The sequence below is a fragment of the Chenopodium album genome, chromosome 5 (genome assembly GCF_948465745.1).
Source record: "Chenopodium album chromosome 5, dcCheAlbu1.1, whole genome shotgun sequence".
Lineage (NCBI taxonomy): Eukaryota > Viridiplantae > Streptophyta > Magnoliopsida > Caryophyllales > Amaranthaceae > Chenopodium > Chenopodium album.
The window spans coordinates 8,898,769-8,917,457 of record NC_137838.1 but is presented as its reverse complement, the minus strand read 5'-3'; the positions used below and the strand labels follow the sequence as shown (position 1 = coordinate 8,917,457).

The 18,689-nt window shown below is 33.3% G+C and overlaps 2 protein-coding genes and 1 pseudogene across 2 annotated transcripts; all 3 read right to left on the bottom strand.

Annotated features, from left to right (window-relative positions):
* Positions 1–485: 485 nt before the first annotated feature.
* LOC145631807 (putative disease resistance protein RGA1) lies at positions 486–4,703 on the bottom strand. Its single transcript, XM_081683986.1, has 2 exons — positions 1,202–4,703; positions 486–756 (listed from the first exon to the last, which is right to left on the bottom strand). Exon 1 carries the CDS (start codon positions 4,544–4,546, stop codon positions 1,229–1,231), a length of 3,318 nt encoding a protein of 1,105 aa, XP_081540112.1. The 5' UTR covers positions 4,547–4,703; the 3' UTR covers positions 486–756; positions 1,202–1,228.
* A 717-nt stretch (positions 4,704–5,420) lies between these two features.
* On the bottom strand, positions 5,421–10,283 carry LOC145631808 (E3 ubiquitin protein ligase RIN2-like). Its single transcript, XM_081683988.1, has 4 exons — positions 9,934–10,283; positions 9,684–9,744; positions 8,945–9,323; positions 5,421–5,918 (listed from the first exon to the last, which is right to left on the bottom strand). The coding sequence occupies exons 2-4, from the start codon at positions 9,686–9,688 to the stop codon at positions 5,862–5,864; spliced, it is 441 nt and encodes a 146-aa protein (XP_081540114.1). The 5' UTR covers positions 9,689–9,744; positions 9,934–10,283; the 3' UTR covers positions 5,421–5,861.
* A 2,447-nt stretch (positions 10,284–12,730) lies between these two features.
* Positions 12,731–13,806, bottom strand: LOC145632541 (uncharacterized; annotated as a pseudogene).
* Positions 13,807–18,689: the final 4,883 nt, after the last annotated feature.

Here is an 18,689-nt window from a genome sequence, read left to right as displayed (position 1 = left end):
TATATAGCAGTTTTGTAAAGAACATCCAATTTTATGTTTTTTTATATACGTAAAGAACATCTGTAATATTAATAAAGAACATGAAGATATTATGTAATAAACATTATTTATATATATCTACCATAATTTTATGACAAAATTTAATGAACCTCACAATAAGCAATGAACATTATATCACAAATAAAAGTTCATTACACTGACAATTAAAGAACATGGACATATGTTCTTTTCACTCTTTTTTGGTGCAAATATGTTCCTTTTACTTTAGGTATATGTTCTTTATATTATAATAATATGTTCTTTTCCCTACAGTTATATGTTCTTTACATTTGTATAATATATTCTTTTTGCGAAACGGTGGTACGATGCAAGGTACCCACGCCCGTAGGAACCACACATTAACAAAACACAAGGTCTATAAAGCAATAAAATATATAGCAGTAATGTTTAGTTGGAAAATTTAGCTTGCTGCTTGTATGCTGGACTTTAGATATATACTTGTTCTTTTAATAATGAAAAACCTCGTGATTTGAGTAAATTTCATTAATCAATATGTATTACAATAAGAGTTCTAATTATGGAATATATTAGGAATCCAATAAGAAGTTTGTAAATAATTATTTTACATAAAACGGAGTACATATACATATCTTAAACTTAGGAAGGGAACACAATGTGTATATTGATATTATGGTATTCTCCATCAAACCAGCCTTGTTGCCCTTGTACCAGTGAATTTGTAAACCCCTTTAGTACCTGCACAATGTACAATAATAGTGAACATCCTACATAAAACGGAACGTGCATTTATAATAAGTACTCTCTTTGTCTGGTTTTCCATTAACATTTTTATTATTAGCGTAATTTGAACAAGTATTGTGGCATTTAATCTGGACAAAGATGTAATAATAACATAATAAGTAAAATGTATCAGTAAAACTGAAATGGAGAGCTTGATTCTAATACAGCATTTAATAGAGCATATAAACTTTAGTTGTTGACCATGTTTATTATGATGGATTTTCTATTGTAAAATTTCATACTTGATTTTCTTGAAATATGGAACAAATATATAACCATTTACAGCAGAATTACTATTAGGAAAGGACCTAAGAGGTAAATCAGTTTTGGCAAACTTATAACAGAGCAACTCCAAACTGAGAAAACTCATAACAAATCAGCATAAGACCGAGTGACTTACCCATCTAGAAAATATCAAGTGTATTGTTTAGTCAACATCGATGCTGGGGATGTGTTTAATGTAAGACCAATCCTCCCCGGGGGGATCTTTTTGGCATCTACTCTTCAGGCTCTCTGAACATCCACTGAGCTCAAGTTTGTTCAGAGAGGTGAGTTTGGGCATCCAATTCGGTATTGATTCGAGTCTTTTGCAATACTGAATTTCAAGGGTTTCGAGGGCAGGCAAGGATTGCATCCAATCTGGCAGACTCACTAGCTGTGGGAGACTCTTAAATTTCAACTTTCGGAGGGAGTGATGAAGGGATCGCCATGGCCTGCAATCCTGTGTCTCTTCTGATAGCCTCACATTGGGACAATTGCCGCCTATCGATAACTCCTTTAAGGCAGTGAGATGCTCTAATCCTCCACAAACACTCCTTAGTCTTTCACAGCTATCAAATTGCAAGATTCGCAGAGAAGATGAGCAGTTGCAAAATACGTCCTCAAATTCTTCAAAGCTCTCCAACTCCCCCCCAACATCTGAAAAATCTAAACTTTCAAGACTCTGAAAAGCCACCATGGGAAGAGATTTCAACCACATCACATTGTCTATTATCACTTTCTTTAACGTAGGAATTGGGATACTACTACTTTTACTCGAATTTTCAGGACCAAACAATGACGGAGGAACCTCACCTATTTTTTCATCCCTCTTTGTTTGTAATACTTTAAGTCTTTTATTGAAATTGCGTAAATGTAAATTATCCACCTTGAGACACAGCGGAATACTTGTCAACTCTGGGCATCCCAGTATACCCAGGAGAGAGAGACATAATTGCATGTTTTTGTAATCTTCAAGGAGATGAAGATCATCTCCCAATGCTTTCAACTTCGGCAAATCCCACAAAACAAGGATTTTCAAGGAGGGGAAGATTGATACTCCTTGAGCACATTCTGATCTGAAACCTGATGGATTAATCTCTATGTACTCTAACTTGGGCAAATTCTTAAGCCAGAGGACTTCGAGATGCCGCAAGTTTCCCAGACACGGTGGCATGAACTCCAACTCCTTGCAATCCACAAGATCAATACGTACAAGCTTTGTAATATGGGTTATCCATCTAGGCATTCTCACACCACGGTACCCCCTTATATCTAATCCCTCGAGATTCGAATGTGGTTGCAGCTCTTCCATAAATCTTGTTGCTCCCTCAGTATCCACACCTCCATCTACCTCCTGATGACAAAAACGAAAGGTAACGCCCTTGAGATGTTCCTTCCTACTTAGATATTGTCCTTCACTTCTGCCGTCATCTACCTTAACGGCATTTGTAGGCCACTTAAATTGGATTACAAGACGATCTTTGAGGTTGTTCATAGCCTTAAGATCTTCCAGTCCATCAAACCATTGCTTCGTAGTTGAATCACTCCCTTCACCACCCACTATAAAATTGCTTAGCATAAGAAGGTTTTTCAACTTACCCATTCCCTTGGGAAAACAAGTTAACTTGGAGCAATAATTTAAGTTTAAGGTTTGTAGATTACATAATTTTGTAATCGACTTCGGAAGCTCTTCTAGTCTGTGGTTCCCCGAGAGATCTAAATACCTCAAATGCAACAGATCGCCTATTGATTTTGGCAATGTCTTGATACTGATATCAGACAAATCCAATGCCCTAAGGCGAATGCAATTAGCCATTAATGCCTTAACATCTTCATGCTGGTAGCACACAGAGGGATAGCCAACAGAGAGATACGTTCGAATATGTGACTTGTCTAATGAACTTCTTGCATCTTTGTTTCTGGTAACAGACAGATGGCGAACTTTATTATTCAAGTTGCCTTCTAAGTTATCCGTTGCACAAATCTCTTGTTTGGTTACCATTTGAGCAACATCGTGCATGAGATCGTGTATCTTAACAACCGTAGAATCAATAATTTTTACGTGTTGAAAGAAACATCGTTGCAACAAAATTGAAAAATATTCCTCGGCAACATCTTCTATGCTTCGACCATCTGACGGGACAATATAGCCTTGTGCCATCCAGAGCCATATTAGCTTCTTCTTTTCTATCCTATAATCCTTAGGAAACAACGCACAATAGCTGAAACAACTTTTCAGTGGAGACTCGAGATTATAATAACTCAGCTTCAATATAGGCATGATGTCATTCTGGCTCTCTCCGAGGTTGGCTAATGGATTTTGCGCAAGTGATAGCCATACAGTCTTGTGTTGACCATATAAGAGACTTCCTATTACTCTTATAGCAAGAGGAACTCGAGCACATCGTTTTACAATATCTTGCCCGATCTTGACCATGTCGTCAGGAGGGTTAGACGATTGCAATCCAAAAGCCATCCTTTCAAACAAACACCAAGAATTCTCCTCTGACAACCCTTGGAGCTCGTATGTTAGACCATCTCCTATAATTCTTGCTGTCACTAGTGAACGTGTTGTTACCAAAATCCAGCTTCCTTTTTGACCTCCGATTAAGAATCTTTCCAGGTCAAGCCACTGATCACGCTTCTCAGACCATACATCGTCTAAAACAAGCAAGTATTTTTTGCCTGCTAGGTGATCGCGTAGCTGTTTTTGCACCTGATCCATGGTGAAGTCCTTATGAGGCTTGTCAGTAGCTGAAGCCAAAATCTTACAAAGAATATCTTTTACATCTAATTGCTTCTGATCTTGATCAGAGACACAAGTCCACAACTTCAATGGAAATTCTCTTGTAACCCTTGGATCGTTATGCACAAGTTGAGCAAGAGCTGTTTTGCCCAACCCTCCAATTCCCACAACCGTGAGAAAAGATACATCGCGTTGCACATTAGAATCGAGCATCATACCAACAATCTTCTCCAAGTCATCCTTCCTTCCAATGATATCACCAGCATCCACATAAGAACAGGTCTCGGGCCTTCTCCTCCGGATAGGCTCGGGATCATGCTTAAAGCTAAACTGAGTGTTATAAGCAATAGCATCCAATTTCTTTCTGATTTTCTTAACCCCTTTAGACATTCTGTAAGCAACCCCTTTATCAGAAAAGAAACGAGACACCTTTTTAGAGAGACTAACACCAGCCTCCAAGAGTTGCTTCTGCTCAGCAAGAGTAACAAACTCGTCCAGCAGATCATCGGCTTCAAAGACGGCATCCTTGAGCTCCCTGAGCCGATGTTGTGCTTCATGGGAGAGCTCCTGCTTGGCCTCTGCATCAAGAAGCACAGCATTGACAGCAGAAACAGTGCGTCGGAGATCATCAAGCTGGGATTTGTAGCCAAAGGATGAAAGGATCTCTTGAAGCTCTGAACACTGCAAAGCTGTAAGCAGAGTTTGAGCAGCTGATAGAACTGTGCCAACAATATCCATTTTTTTTTTTTTTTTTTTTTTTTTGAAAAAAAGATGTGAATGAATAAAATAATGGTTGCAAGCTCTACATTAAATCATATCATTGATATCTTGTAGCAAAAGGAGATAAGGTAGTGCTTCACTGTCATAATTTGGACCAATCATTTTTCTTATCGTTGATATCTTGTAGCAAAAGGAGATAAGGTAGTGCTATATTTTCATCTAAAGTAAGAGTATCAATGCCTCCACAAATTTGACTTTTTCTTTCCTGATTGTTACCGTTGTTTCACTGGTCTAGTGGGACTACCACTAAAACAATTTCTAGGAAAAGGGGCAAGGCCAAGGAGTAACCACGTACTCCCTTTCTTAAAGAATGTCCCGTACAATAATGCCCAAACTTCATATTAGTGTCAAGTCATAGGGATAAATTAGTGCTGGTTTTTTCAGTAAAAAAAATACGAAGTATAATACACCAGAACCAATGCAATAAGTGATATCTGAGCTTTTTAAATCCTCCGATCAGCACTCAGCAGCATCAAGATGTAAGGTTATGGTAGAATATACCAAAAAAAAAAAAACCTGATTTTTTTAAAGTGTCCTATTGGAGATTTTAGCACTATTCATGAAACATAATTTAACCAATGTTTGTGAAATATACATAAGAAATAATATAGTTTTATAGGTACTTGTTGAAGTTGTCTCGAATAGTAGATTATTAATATACTATTGTTATAATTTATAGTTATTGATAATTAAAATATTATTAGTCAAAGTTTTGCATCGGCATGCGTGATATGTCACTATGGGCACGTAGTACCACTGTATTGCAAGAGCATTATGGACCGACAGCCACCATGTAAACCATACATGCAGCAACTATGAAGTGATCAACAGATCAAATACAACATATATGAAGTATATATTAAGAATTAAAATAAAGCCACTAGCCTGTTACATCTTCAAGAGAAATTCTGCATGTACAACTACAATGAGAATATACATACTCATACAAAACTGCCGCAGTTCCACAGATGCATCTGGAATCTCTTTGTTGCGAGACCAAAATCAAAAACACTTTCTATTTGGTCTATGTGCGATAATAAAGACCGTTATAAGGGAATATACATGATGCTTTTACAATGTTCTCATTACCAATACTCCTAGGTGACATTGTCATCATTGGTAATATGTGCCACTATGTACAGAATCCGGCAGGACAGACAGCAGTTTCAACATACTCAGAAAATTCTCTGAGTTTCCATTGCCTTGTGTCATCACACAGTCCGCAAAACATTTGTGGACCAGGAAGGCTTATTGTGCAGAATAATATCCAGTATCACATCTGAAGAAGGTTATTAACAGTCACAGAGACAGAGTTTGTTTGTTGCAGGTCCTGGCATATTTACAAAAGGGTTAGGCAACTGTCAAAAGAAAAAGTGTGCAATATTGACCTATAATTTCTGCCCATGACTACTTCGGTCAAGTGATGACATAGAAGTAGTCCAAGCTTGGATCCCTACCCTATAGCTGGCTTTTAATGGGAGCTAGGAAAGGGGTGGATCAGATTGTAGCCAATTTTGGTGTTTCAGATTGGTATCCTTATCAACGTGTCTACTATTTGGAATCATTATTACCCTCCTAAAACAATTTACAACAGATATAGTAATATAATTTTCTTAAACCTGTTAAATATAGACATTAGATTCCTATAAAGTGCAAACAAATTTTCAAAAAGACCTTTTCAGCTTCCAAACTACAAGAATGTCTTGGTGGAAGTAGCCTTTATCTTCCAAATTTTCATGGACTCATGAAGAAAGACACTCTGAGAGACAGAGATATGAGCACATGGAAAAGTATACAGAAAAAACAATCAAATCTTGTGAAGAAATCCAGATCATTGTTTCCATTAACCCTATTGATAAAGGTCCCTTACTTATTCTTATTCCCTAGGAAATTTCTAACCAGTAACAAATTCCACACAAGTAATGAATTACTCTCTGTATCCTAAAATGCCATCACTGGATTTCAGCAAGGTAGTAAAAGTTCATCCTTTGCTGACATAGTAGCCGAATATCATTGAATTAGGAGCTCCCCAAAATAACCTCACCTACAATGGAGGGAGAATGAGAATTGCACAACTAGGGTAATTACAACCAAGATTCTTTAGCTGTGCAGGGCTTTAAAAAGATGAAAAATTATAATTCTCCTATTTGTTATATAACATTTTTACAACAATAAACATTACTCAAGGAAAGGAGTAATCATATTTTAAGAGGTCATGGTAATTTATGTAAGGAAAATTTGTAAATTACCACCCAAATAACAGACTTATTTTGAAATTACCACCCATTAAAAATAAAATTATTTTACCACCCCTTAAATTAAAAGAAGTACTCAGATTCCCACTTTTTTTTTTAAATTAGGTGAACTTTCCGTCACTGGGACCCACATAATGGCTATTAACGGCTATATTGAGCCTTCATTACTATTCCCCACCCCCCCCCCCCCCCCCCCAAAAAAAAAAAAAAAAAAAAAAAAAAAAAATTCTATAAAACATTTCCTCAAACTCAATTTGTTGTTCCTACCCCAAATTCTCACGGATTTTACTAACTTGTATTTAAAGACGAATCTCCCACTAGTGCAGACACTCAGTTTGCAATCAGGTATCCACAATTCTATTTTAAAATTAGGGTTTTGCGCACATTATAATTGGGGAAAATTAGGGGATTGCATAAATTAGGATTCTTCGCACAAATTAATTGGGGGAAATTGGGGGATTTCATGAATTAGGGCTCTTCGCACAAATTGATTGGGGGAAATTGGGGGATTTCATGAATTGGGGTTCTTCGCACAAATTCTTCTTTTCTCACTTAATTCTCCTTCTCCGTGACAGTAATTATTTTGCAGAAAAAACAAAAATTAGGGTTTCAATTTAATAATTTTGAGGGTGGTTGAACAATTTACAGAGAATTTATGGAGAAAGCGGGAGAAGATAGATGATTTTTCAGAGATTTGATCTAGTTGAGTTGAGTGCTATATAATAGTGAGAGGGTGAAAAAAAAAAAAAAGAGGGGGAAGTAAGTTAGTTGGGGCCCACTAACGGAAAAGCCACAGGATTTATGAAAAAGGTGGGAAATTAAATGTGTTTTTAATCTAAGGGGTGGTAAAATAAAAATAAAATAAAATAAATTAACGGGTGGTAATTTCAAAATAAGTCTGCTATTTGGGTGGTAATTTACAAATTTTTCCTTTATATAATTATTATTTAATCAATAAAATTAGTAGTTTATACCAACTGGAAAATTTGTGCTAGATTGAATTTCTCTTACCATTAAGACAAAAAACCTCCTTCCTCACCTCTACGTACACATTATTTCACATCCAAGTTCTGCTAACTAAAATAGACATAGGAAACACCAATCAGCTAAGCTTATCTCAAGGACAGTGTATTCACACAAGGCAAATCTCCACTAGGAGTCTAGCTACTAGCATAATCCCACCTTGTTTGTGTAATACACAGGAAGATAGGTGGTCGTATTCTGAAATAGGGTTCTGGCCCTCTAGAGTGATACTGTTCATTAGCTTAGATAATTATTTGTCAGATATACTAGATGCCCACAAGCCAGTGTTTTGACCTCACACAAGTCATAATGTCATAAAAGGGAAATTAGATGAGCAATGTTGGAAGAGCATAATGGCATTATCAAAATTAGAATAATACAATGATCTAAACTAAACAAAAATGTAAGAAACAAAAGATCTTCAGCTTGGTGCAAGGGATTAACATTTAATCAGCAATTATTAACTTTCAGCTATACCAAAAGTTCCCAAACCTAGGATCATGTCCTGTTCACACTGCTACCTTGGCTCTATAACACCCACCCTCTCTTTACAAAAATATCTTAAACAGAATCCAAATTCAATCTCATTATGTTAGTAGGGGCACTAGTAAGGTGACAGGCTTTCAAATTTAATCAAAAAGCTATGGATTTATCTTGTTCAAAATTATTCATGGATATGGCATCCTTGCCTCCTTGGGGCATTCATGTATTACTATCTACTGGGGATAAAAAATATTTACAGAGGCAAACTGAATTTCCAGATATGACTGAAGAAGTCCTACCCAAAGCGTAAGCCATAAAAGAATATGCATTTACAACCAGAATTGTCAAGAGGATTGATTAGGTCAATGATTTCATGTTCAGGCAAGTCAGTTTCAGGTTAAATTTTGGTCAAAACCATTTTTCAGTTGTCCAACTTCTACATCAGTTATCTGTATTTCATGTCAAAAAAGTGTTCAACGCAACATAAGTTTTGGATGGGCTCAGGTTGTATCAGCTTTCAGCTTTTGCCAGGTCTCGATTTACAAGCATTAGCAAAGATAATGATAGTACATATGTACATCAAGAGAATTTATACCTGGAAAATCATTTCATCAGGGATGTGAGGAAGCACCTCCCTTACAATTTCTGTCATGGCAAGTAAGTTTGCAATGCTGTCATTAGCAGGACGGGAGGCAGTCCTCCTATGTGCAGTAACACTTGTTGCAGGGTATCTGTGTGCAGCAGGGGGAAATGCTGTACTGGATGTTGTTGCCTGAGAAGAGTTTGTTGGCCAAAGGCTCCACGAAGTATCTTCAAGTGCAGTCTGGGCATAGTTTTCTCCAACAGAAGCAAGGTGTCGCATCATCATCTGGACCCTCCCCAACCCAGCAGACCTAATGGCAGTTGATGGGCCAGCTCCATCAAGACCCTGACTTGGCCAAGGCTGTAACCAACTTGAATCTGCTCCTGCTCCTCTATACCAAAAGAAGACATAGTTTAAGAAACATGATGGTAATAAAAGTCGTTAGATGAGATTTAAGATTTCTATGCTAGTGGTAAAGTCTTTTCTATTTTCTTCTAAATCTATATTTTTCTTTTAGGTAAGGAGGCCAGAGGTTAGAGATTGTTACACCATGAAAAAGCAATAATAAGATAAGAAATGTGCACTGTATGCAATGCAATTTTTTGCTGCATTCATGCATATCCATGCTACAGAGCAAATTTAGCGGCCTTGCAACCATGGAGCTTCTAGCCGACATACAAAAAGGGAGATATTGAATCTAACAATATGTTGACAGAATCTTAAAGTTAATCTTAAAAGGTCATGCATAGACCTCATTAAGTCCAACAAAAAGGGTGATTGCAAGGAAGCCTTTTAGCCTTTGCCATTGGTTCCTGTTGATATCCAACGAAGACTATGAGATCATTAAACATTAGCAATAAAGAAGTTCAAACAAATGAAAAGAAGATGATGTAGCATGAATATAGGCAGAAGGGGAAAAATATATTCATAGATGGAAAAAGGGGCTAATTAAATCTGTGGTTGATGCGAATAATTAACGATAAGGAGAGATAAAGATATACCAAGAATGGCGTTGAGGATGAAATTTTTTTCTTTCTTCTTCATTGTTGTTGCTGAGGGAGAAATTTATATTGATAATCTTTCTTCAAATCTTCAATTGAAAGTTCTTATTTAAGATTAAACCCAATTCCCATATTCCTTGATTAATCGCAAACAATTTGAAGGGTGGCAAAGTTCTGAAACCCTATATTTTTCGATTGATTATCTAAGTTTGCTTGATTTTCCCAAATATCGAGTTGTAATCAAGGAATTTAAAATTGGTTGCAAATTAGAGCTGCCCAATTCGTGGAATTTCTGATATTTATTGTTTGGTTTTGAAGAATTCGTGGAATCAGATTAAGATGAAGGTGATCCATCTGATGAGCAATGAAAATATGAAGTCATAACTTATAAACAAGCTGATACCCAACTTGTGTAATTGATCAAGTGTGTGAAGTATCACGTGTGGGCAGGTTAGCTTAAATGTTTAAAGCTTATCTCCAAAGGGTTACTTAGGGGTTCGGACATGGATTACTCAGTCTTGAGGGGTTACTTAATCAGGGATTACGAGAGATACTCGATCAGGGGTTACTTGAGGGGTTCTGTCAGGAAATTCTCGAGGGGTTACTCCTCACCGAGTAACTCGAGTAACCCAGACAAACAAAAATCCCCCTTATGAATTTCATTAAAAATATACAGCTAATATATTACTATTAAAACTCCAAGGTAAGGAGTGTCATTCCGCTATGTGTCAATTTTTTGGAAAATTTGCAAATTACAGGCATTTAAAGTTAGTATTTTGCAAATTGCAACCATTTAAAATAAAATTGTAAATTGCAGCCCAAAAGTTCTTATAAATTGTAAATTGCAGCCCGATTCAATCTTTTCACCGGTTTATGTGCCGAAAAATATTCGGTTAAGGTTTTAGGGGCCATTTTAGCTCTTTGGGGCCCGAATTGTGCTCGAAATTAGCAAAAAAACTTTAATCTATACTCCTATTGTTTTTACGCTTCTTTTACAAACATTTTAGGGTTCGTTTGACATTACCGCGATTTTCTGTTTTTTGGTTTTTTGTTTTTTTAAAAGTATATGATATATACCCCATAATGAATCAAAAATTATTTGAACCTATTAAAATCATGATAATTTTAAAAACTGACAATAGATTAGTGGAAACACATTTTTCTTGTTTTCCTGTTTTTGGTTTTAAAAAACACAGGAAACTAAAACCAAAATTGATGTCAAACAAGCCCTTAGTTTTAATAATTGTGTAATAATATGCATGAATTAGCTATGGAGTATATTTTAGTCTCGATTTCCATTACTTTTGTTTTTAAGTGTACATAATATTCGCTCTTTATATTTTATTAAAATTTTATGTCATGCATCTTCATTTTTTTTTATTTTTTTTTTCTGTGTATTTTATCATATAAGGTAGTTATAAAGTAATATTTAGTATCATGGATATGAAATAATAAAAATTTGATACATCCTATATATACCACTGCAATTAATTAAGGGAAAATACAAGTTAATCTGCTAGATAAACGAATTTTTGTTAATCTGATGACATTTTTGTAAATATATTGAAAAGCAGAGTCATTTATTCAATATTTTTGGTGAGCTGTTCAATTACTGTTTGTCTTTTGCTTTTACTGTTTTGTGAGAAAATTACATATATACCCTCAACTAGTACATAAAAAGACGCATATACCCCTCCACTGGCACTTAAAAAGACAATTATACTTTTGTTTATCTGCGCCTCTGGAGATTTAATTGGGTATCCCTCATTAATTAATAATTATTAATTTATTATTATATATTAAATCACTTAATTATAAAGATTATTGAACATTAGCCTTATAAAATTATAATGATTCGGACATGGTCCGGGCCAATAACTAGTTGCGGAGTATAAAACAAAACACCAACCTAATCATATTTGAACACCATCATTAAAAATTTAAAATTGTATAACTACACTATCCAAAAGTAAAGTGCCCTGAAATTCGTAAAGCATAGCAATAGGCTTTTCTTAGAGCTTGTTTGGTTGCAATGGGAAGTTATTTCCCAAAGGAATTTGTAATACATGGGAATTTAATTACTACATGAAATTCCTAAGAATTGGCTTAAAGTTGTTTGGTTGATACTTGTAAATTTTAACTTCCTAGGATTTTACTTCCCCTATCTTGTTTGTTTCACTTGCTACATTTCCCATGTATTTTAACAAACTTAACTACCTTTTATCAAAATTATAATACTATGTACATTCCTTATTTTTGAAACTTAACACAAACAAACAACTCTTATTTTTTTTAAAAAAATTTCTTTTAATCATGGCAGCTTCATGCTCCATTGATCTAATCCACTGTATCAAAACTCAATCATATGGAACTACATGCTCCACTAGTCCACATAAGCGTACAAATAAACATCACTTTTCAACTTGCATGCATCAGTATCAAATTAAAAAGATGAGCCATGAAGTATGTTTCTTCCTTCCCTTACAAAAGATACATTATACTTTACAAAAGAGTTAACTTGATGAAAGCCATAAAATGTCAGGTTACGAGCATTACAAAAAATTTACATTTAATCTTGCTATTTTAAATCATAGTTTGCTACACAAAATATTATAATCGCCATAGCAGCAATAGTAAATTAGCCAACACATATATATTGGCGTTGTATTGTAGATTTGTAGTGTATCATCACAAAAAGTAACAATAATAGTGCTGCTAATTAAGAGACTTGAAGAGCAGCTCATATGATCCTTTTAGGTACTAGTCTCTTCTTTATAGTATACTTGCAAAAATACCTTTAATTGGGAATTAACAAACCTTGGATATAAGCATATTAGTAGTCGCCTGGAAGGCTGAAAAAGAAATCAACTTCAAGAGGAATAAGAGCAATCTTCTTTGAGACCGTAAGAACCTCATTTGGAGATAATCCCTCCATTTTCATGATTTCACTTGTCACTTTCATTCTTCTCTCTGCAGAATTAGACTCATGCTGAAAACAATTAGCAAGACGACCAATATGTTCATTTGCACCTTCCATCATATCACGTCACTAATTTTTGCAAACTTGGTCGAAAAGTCTTTTAAGACTTCAATGGAATTTGTCCTTGCTCTCTTTGTCTTGGTAGTAGATCGTGTTGCTGATGGTGGAAGTCCAGTAGGACTACATTCAGAAGTTGGACTAGGTTCCTCTTCATTACAATGGACTTCTTGTTCTTCTCCACCTATCTCTTCTTGCTCCATCTCCTCAAGCACATCAAACACACTTTCAGCTTCATTTCCCACTGCTCTGTCTTTGCCAAAAATCTTTCCTAGGTCATCATAAAATGGAAAAGGTTTGTTGCGTAACCCTGCAGCATTTTTATGGCTCTGCCAAGTAGAATGATAAAACAAAGTTCAGTCATCAAGTTTTTTTTTTTTTTTAAAGATATTAGACAAACAATATAGGACATTAGTTCTAATAATTACCTTAATCCATTCATCCCAAACAGTTTGCGGGCATGTGACAATCTTTCCCTCATCATTCCACCCAAATCCACTTGCACTAGGGCTAAGCATTTCAGTAATAGCATCGTATTGCTTTCTCAAAAGCTTAACTCAAGACTCAATATGAGGCTTAGCTTTTTTGTCACAACCAGGGAGTTTTCCTTTCATAAGAGCTTCAAGCTTAGCATAAGCACCATTTTTAAATTGGCCGTTGTCAATTTTCCATCCACCAAGATCGACTAGATCATTCAGGGCATCAACAAGTGCACGATCCTCATGTAATGACCATCTCGACAAGTTTCTGGTAGATTTGCTTCCAGCACTTTGCTTGAAGCTCCCTTCACCAGCACACTGACTCATTTGAAAGCATGTACTCTGTCCAACACACATATTATAGGAGACATACAAAATATTTAGGATCTTTAAGTATATAATAAGTAATGACATATATAACTTCATAGTTAGCAAGTATGCAAAATTAATTCAAAATAATAAACATCATATATATATATATATATATATATATATATATATATATATATATATATATATATATATATATATATATATATATATATATAACTCATAAAATTGTTCACAAAATTGACCATGCTCTAGTATGATCATGTCATGGTACAATTAATAGCAATAGTATTCTTACAAAAAAAAAAAAAAAATTGTAATACAAGTTGTACCAAGAGGCATACATCTCAATTGCTAGGTCATACCTATAATTTGGTTCTCTGGTTGATTATGGAAGAAAATAGATGGAGAGATATGAGAGACAATAGCCACAACACCCAAAAGCCCACAACTAGAAAAACAAAGGAGTTTGGAGAGAGAAACAAGAGTGACAGGAAGAGGAGGGAAATGAAAAAAAGCAGCGCCAATTTTATTATTTCAAGGCTAAAATCGTAAATTCACTCTATAAATTCATGTGGGAAGTGTAATTGACCAAGGGGGTACAAGGTGAGAAACTTCATGTACCGTACAATTATTATGATTTCCCAAGGAAATGTCATTGCCTACATTTAATTACAAGGCAACCAAACAACCCATGAAAATTGAAATTTATGGGAATTTTCATTGCCCATAGGAATTAGTGGTAACCAAACAAGCTCTTAATTTTCACAAGTTGGTGAAAGGATGACTTCTTTTTGGACAGTCTTAGACCGCCAAAATGCATGAAGGGCGGACCACTTGATAACAGAACTACATTTCTCAAAATCAATGCTATTTAAGGGAGTAATCTACACTTGGCTCGGGATCAAGATGATTCCGTGTTAGCCATATACTTATGACTTGCAAAACTCAAGCATATCAAAACCTCAAAGGGGTCTACGGACTTCTTCTAAAACTACCAAATCCCGAGGAGCTGAAGATAAAGATTGATCGTGTGGCCTGGGCTACTCTCAGCAGTGCAAGGTTCGAATGGAAATTGTAGGGATTTTACTGAAGCAACATCCTCAGCACACAGGCTCGAAGTGGGCTTGTAAAGATCATTCATGCAATGGATGATTCTACTGTGGTCCACTTTATTTGGACTACCACTATACTTAATTGTCATTGGTCGATTTTTTATTTTTTTTAAAGCTTGGTCAAACCTTAATTATAGTATTTTCCTTTTTTAATTCTTTTTTATTTTCCAAAATATAATTACTGAAATTCTGAAAATTATTTTATAATTTTCGAAATTTATTTATTAAAATCAGTTTTAAATTAAATAAAAAAATAACATTAAATTTAAAAAATCAAAATCAAAAAATTGTTCATCAATGTTCTTCATTAATCATCATTGTTCTTCAAGAAGTTTGTTTATTCATTCATGGATGAGATTAACAACCATTATGGCCTAGTAATCTTTGTCCCGTAAATACACTCGCACATCAATGAAAATTGAAAATATGCATCGATTTACATATTATATGTGAAAAGTTCATTCGAAATTTGTATTCATGTTTGAATCTGGGATTGTTTTTAATCCTAAACAATATATGTTAATTGGATAATCGCAAACAAGGGATGTAAAATCGGTCATTATATGTATGCAAAAATAAAAAAAATTAACAATTTTTCGAAATCTGGGTTTGTGAGCAAATTGAAGAAGACAACGATTTTTGTTTTGGAATACTTGTTTGATCCGAAAAAAAAGGATATAGTTTTCAATTCTGTTTGCATATAAGGCATTAACCCAAATGTTAATAGGACATTACCTATAAAAAGCAATATTATTGTTTATTTGGTCTACGACCATACATTAAATTTGGACGTTATTTTGGATATAGTTTTCAATCCTCATTCACTAGCCAAGTCACAATGTACATATACCAAGTTTGATATCAATGATCACTTATATATCAGCTATTGTGGTTTGATTTCCGTATGCATATTCTTCAAAATTAAATTAACTCTCAATCAAACCACCTTTAGAGATATTCTAATGGCAACCTAATTATCAAATTAGATGATTATCTTCTTATCTATCGTGTGACCCAATGGTTGGATTACTTGGATACTAGTTTGTTATTAATTAAAACAATGATCTGTCATTGATTATTATTATATTTTTACAATAATTAAGGAGATTAAGACCAATTCTAAATATATAAGTAATGTCATATCCTAATATTGGATGAATCCCATATAATAACCAAATGAAAAAAAACGTGGAGGTGAGCAATTACATGCCAAACTTTTTTTTTTTTTTTTTGAAAGAATACAATGACAAATTGTTAAATATAGTAAATATATTTTTGTATTTATAATTAGGTTAGCCAATATTCAACCCCTTATATTTAGGCTAAATACATGCTACTATTGGTAGTTGTATTCCTTATAATTAGGACATACCATGCTTCTGTGTATATACACATATTCTAGTTATATTAATGATAATCAAAAATATTATTTTTCCTATTTGTCAAAATAGCGTTACATATTAAATGTGATTATTTGTATCTAGTTTTTTACCCAATGGTTAGTACTACGACTCTACGAGTTCATTTTTTGATTAGTTTAGTTTCATTTTTAATTTATAGTCTATCTTTTATGTGCCACAAAAAGTAAATGATAACAACATTATTGTATATCATTGATTTATTTCTTAAATAGTATGTTAGATATTATAATAAAATATTTAAAAAAGATTTGGACGACAATTTATATGGTTTAACAGATGTATCAGTTAGTAACAATATATCCTAAAAATAAGCAATCAACAGCCATCATATAGACAATATTCTTCAAATATATTTTAAATCTAACACATTCCATTGTCAATCTAAATTTCAATATTGATTGGTTGCTTTAAATACATGATTTTTTTACCTTATAAAAAGATGATTTAAATTTCAAATTACACAAACCAAAAAACAAAATTAATGTCCAAACCAATATAATGAGCAAATCGATCAAAGGAAGTAGACGCAATTTTAGGATACAAAGCTATATAATGAGCAAATCGATTAGAGGAAGAAGATGCAATTTTTTTTTAATTTTCTTCTTATAAACGTTGTTTAATACGTAGAACACAAGTGTGAATTTTGTGATCTGTTTATAGCTCAGGAATTAACTTATGTGTACTTTGGTTATTACCTAAAAAAGAAAGTTTATTGAGTTTGACGAATGACGATATGTATTTGGATATTGTAAAAATTCCAACTTTATGATTTTTTCGATGTGGAGTTGAGGGAAACAAACATTTTGATTTTATTTTACGATATGCATGTCAAAATCTTTTTTGAAAATCTGATCTTATTTTAGAAAAAAAAGACTTAAAGTATTTCCTTAAAAAAATAAGATAGATTTTAAATCATAATAAGCCTTAATTAAATTATGGTATTTTTCTAATTTTATCCTTTTTTTGAGGGAAAATAAGCAAGTTTTAATCCTAAGATTTTGTTAATATTCTATTAACCAAATCGCGTGAAGAACTAACAAAATCTTAGAAAAATCTAAAATTTGATGGAAAGTAAATCAGCTATTATCCTAAGATTTATTAATATTCTATTTACCAAAATTTATCCTCTTTTTAAATTCATTTTACACGATTTTTTTATCAAACATTTCATGTTTATTGCATTATTATAGGTATATATTACCATAATTCTAGTCGTAATAAAAATCAATAATTTTACAAAATCATAGGATATGTCGACAAAATCAGTAAGATATATATTCTAATATTTAGAAAATATAAGAATATAATCTTTTGAAATTTGAAAATTATACTGATTTAAAAATCTTCCATACAATAATAATAAGATAAGAAATTAGGAAACTATCCTTATTATAATTGGTGATTGAAATGTTTTTTAAATAATATTTCTAATGTTAAAAGATATTGATTCCATAATATATTTTTTTTATAGTATATGCATACATAAAGCAAACCACAATAATAAATATATATTAGTTACCATCATACCAAACCTGATTAACATGATAATGTGGTTGTCCACTGAAGACCACATTCATATTTACTACTCTGTACCAATAAAGAGCATAACAAAATATTAGTGAATTATAAATCAATAATGGGTAATGTCCAAAAGAACCTAATGTCATATGTTGTTAATAATTACAATTTTCATAATAGGTAATGTCCTATCCTTTTTTGGGGTAAAACATTTTACACAAACAAGTTTTAAATTCGTTTTTTCGTGTTTTTTGGATCAAACAAGGTTTCGACCAAAAATTGATGCAGTATTATTTTCAGATGTTCATGACGAACCCCGATTATCGTAAAACTTAAAAATTGTGATTTTGATTACATAAAATCATCGTTTTTGCAAACTTTGACTGATAATGTACAATCCAAACCTATTATTTTGGGATTTCAATCGCTGCCCAAATTCGCAAAGATCCCAAATTTTTTGAATATTAAAATTTCGCATTTGCTTAGCTTTTTGAATCAAGCCATATTGTAAATCGCTTTCGATGCGCGAGTGAATTTAATGGACATAGATCATGTGTTCGTGTTTTATCTCATCCATGGATGAAAAAACTTGAAGAACATTGATGAACTATGAAGAACATGATGAACAATTTTTTGATTTTGATTTTTTTAATTTAATCGTTTTTTGATTTAATTGTTTTTTTGATTTAATTTAAATCTGATTTTAATAATTTTGAAAATGTAATTAGAATGATTTTTGTAAATTCATTAATTAAATTTTGGAAAATAAAAAATGAATTAAAAAAGGAAAATACCAAAATTAAGGTTTGACCAAGGTAAAAAAATAAAATGAAAAATCGACCAATGATAATTAAGT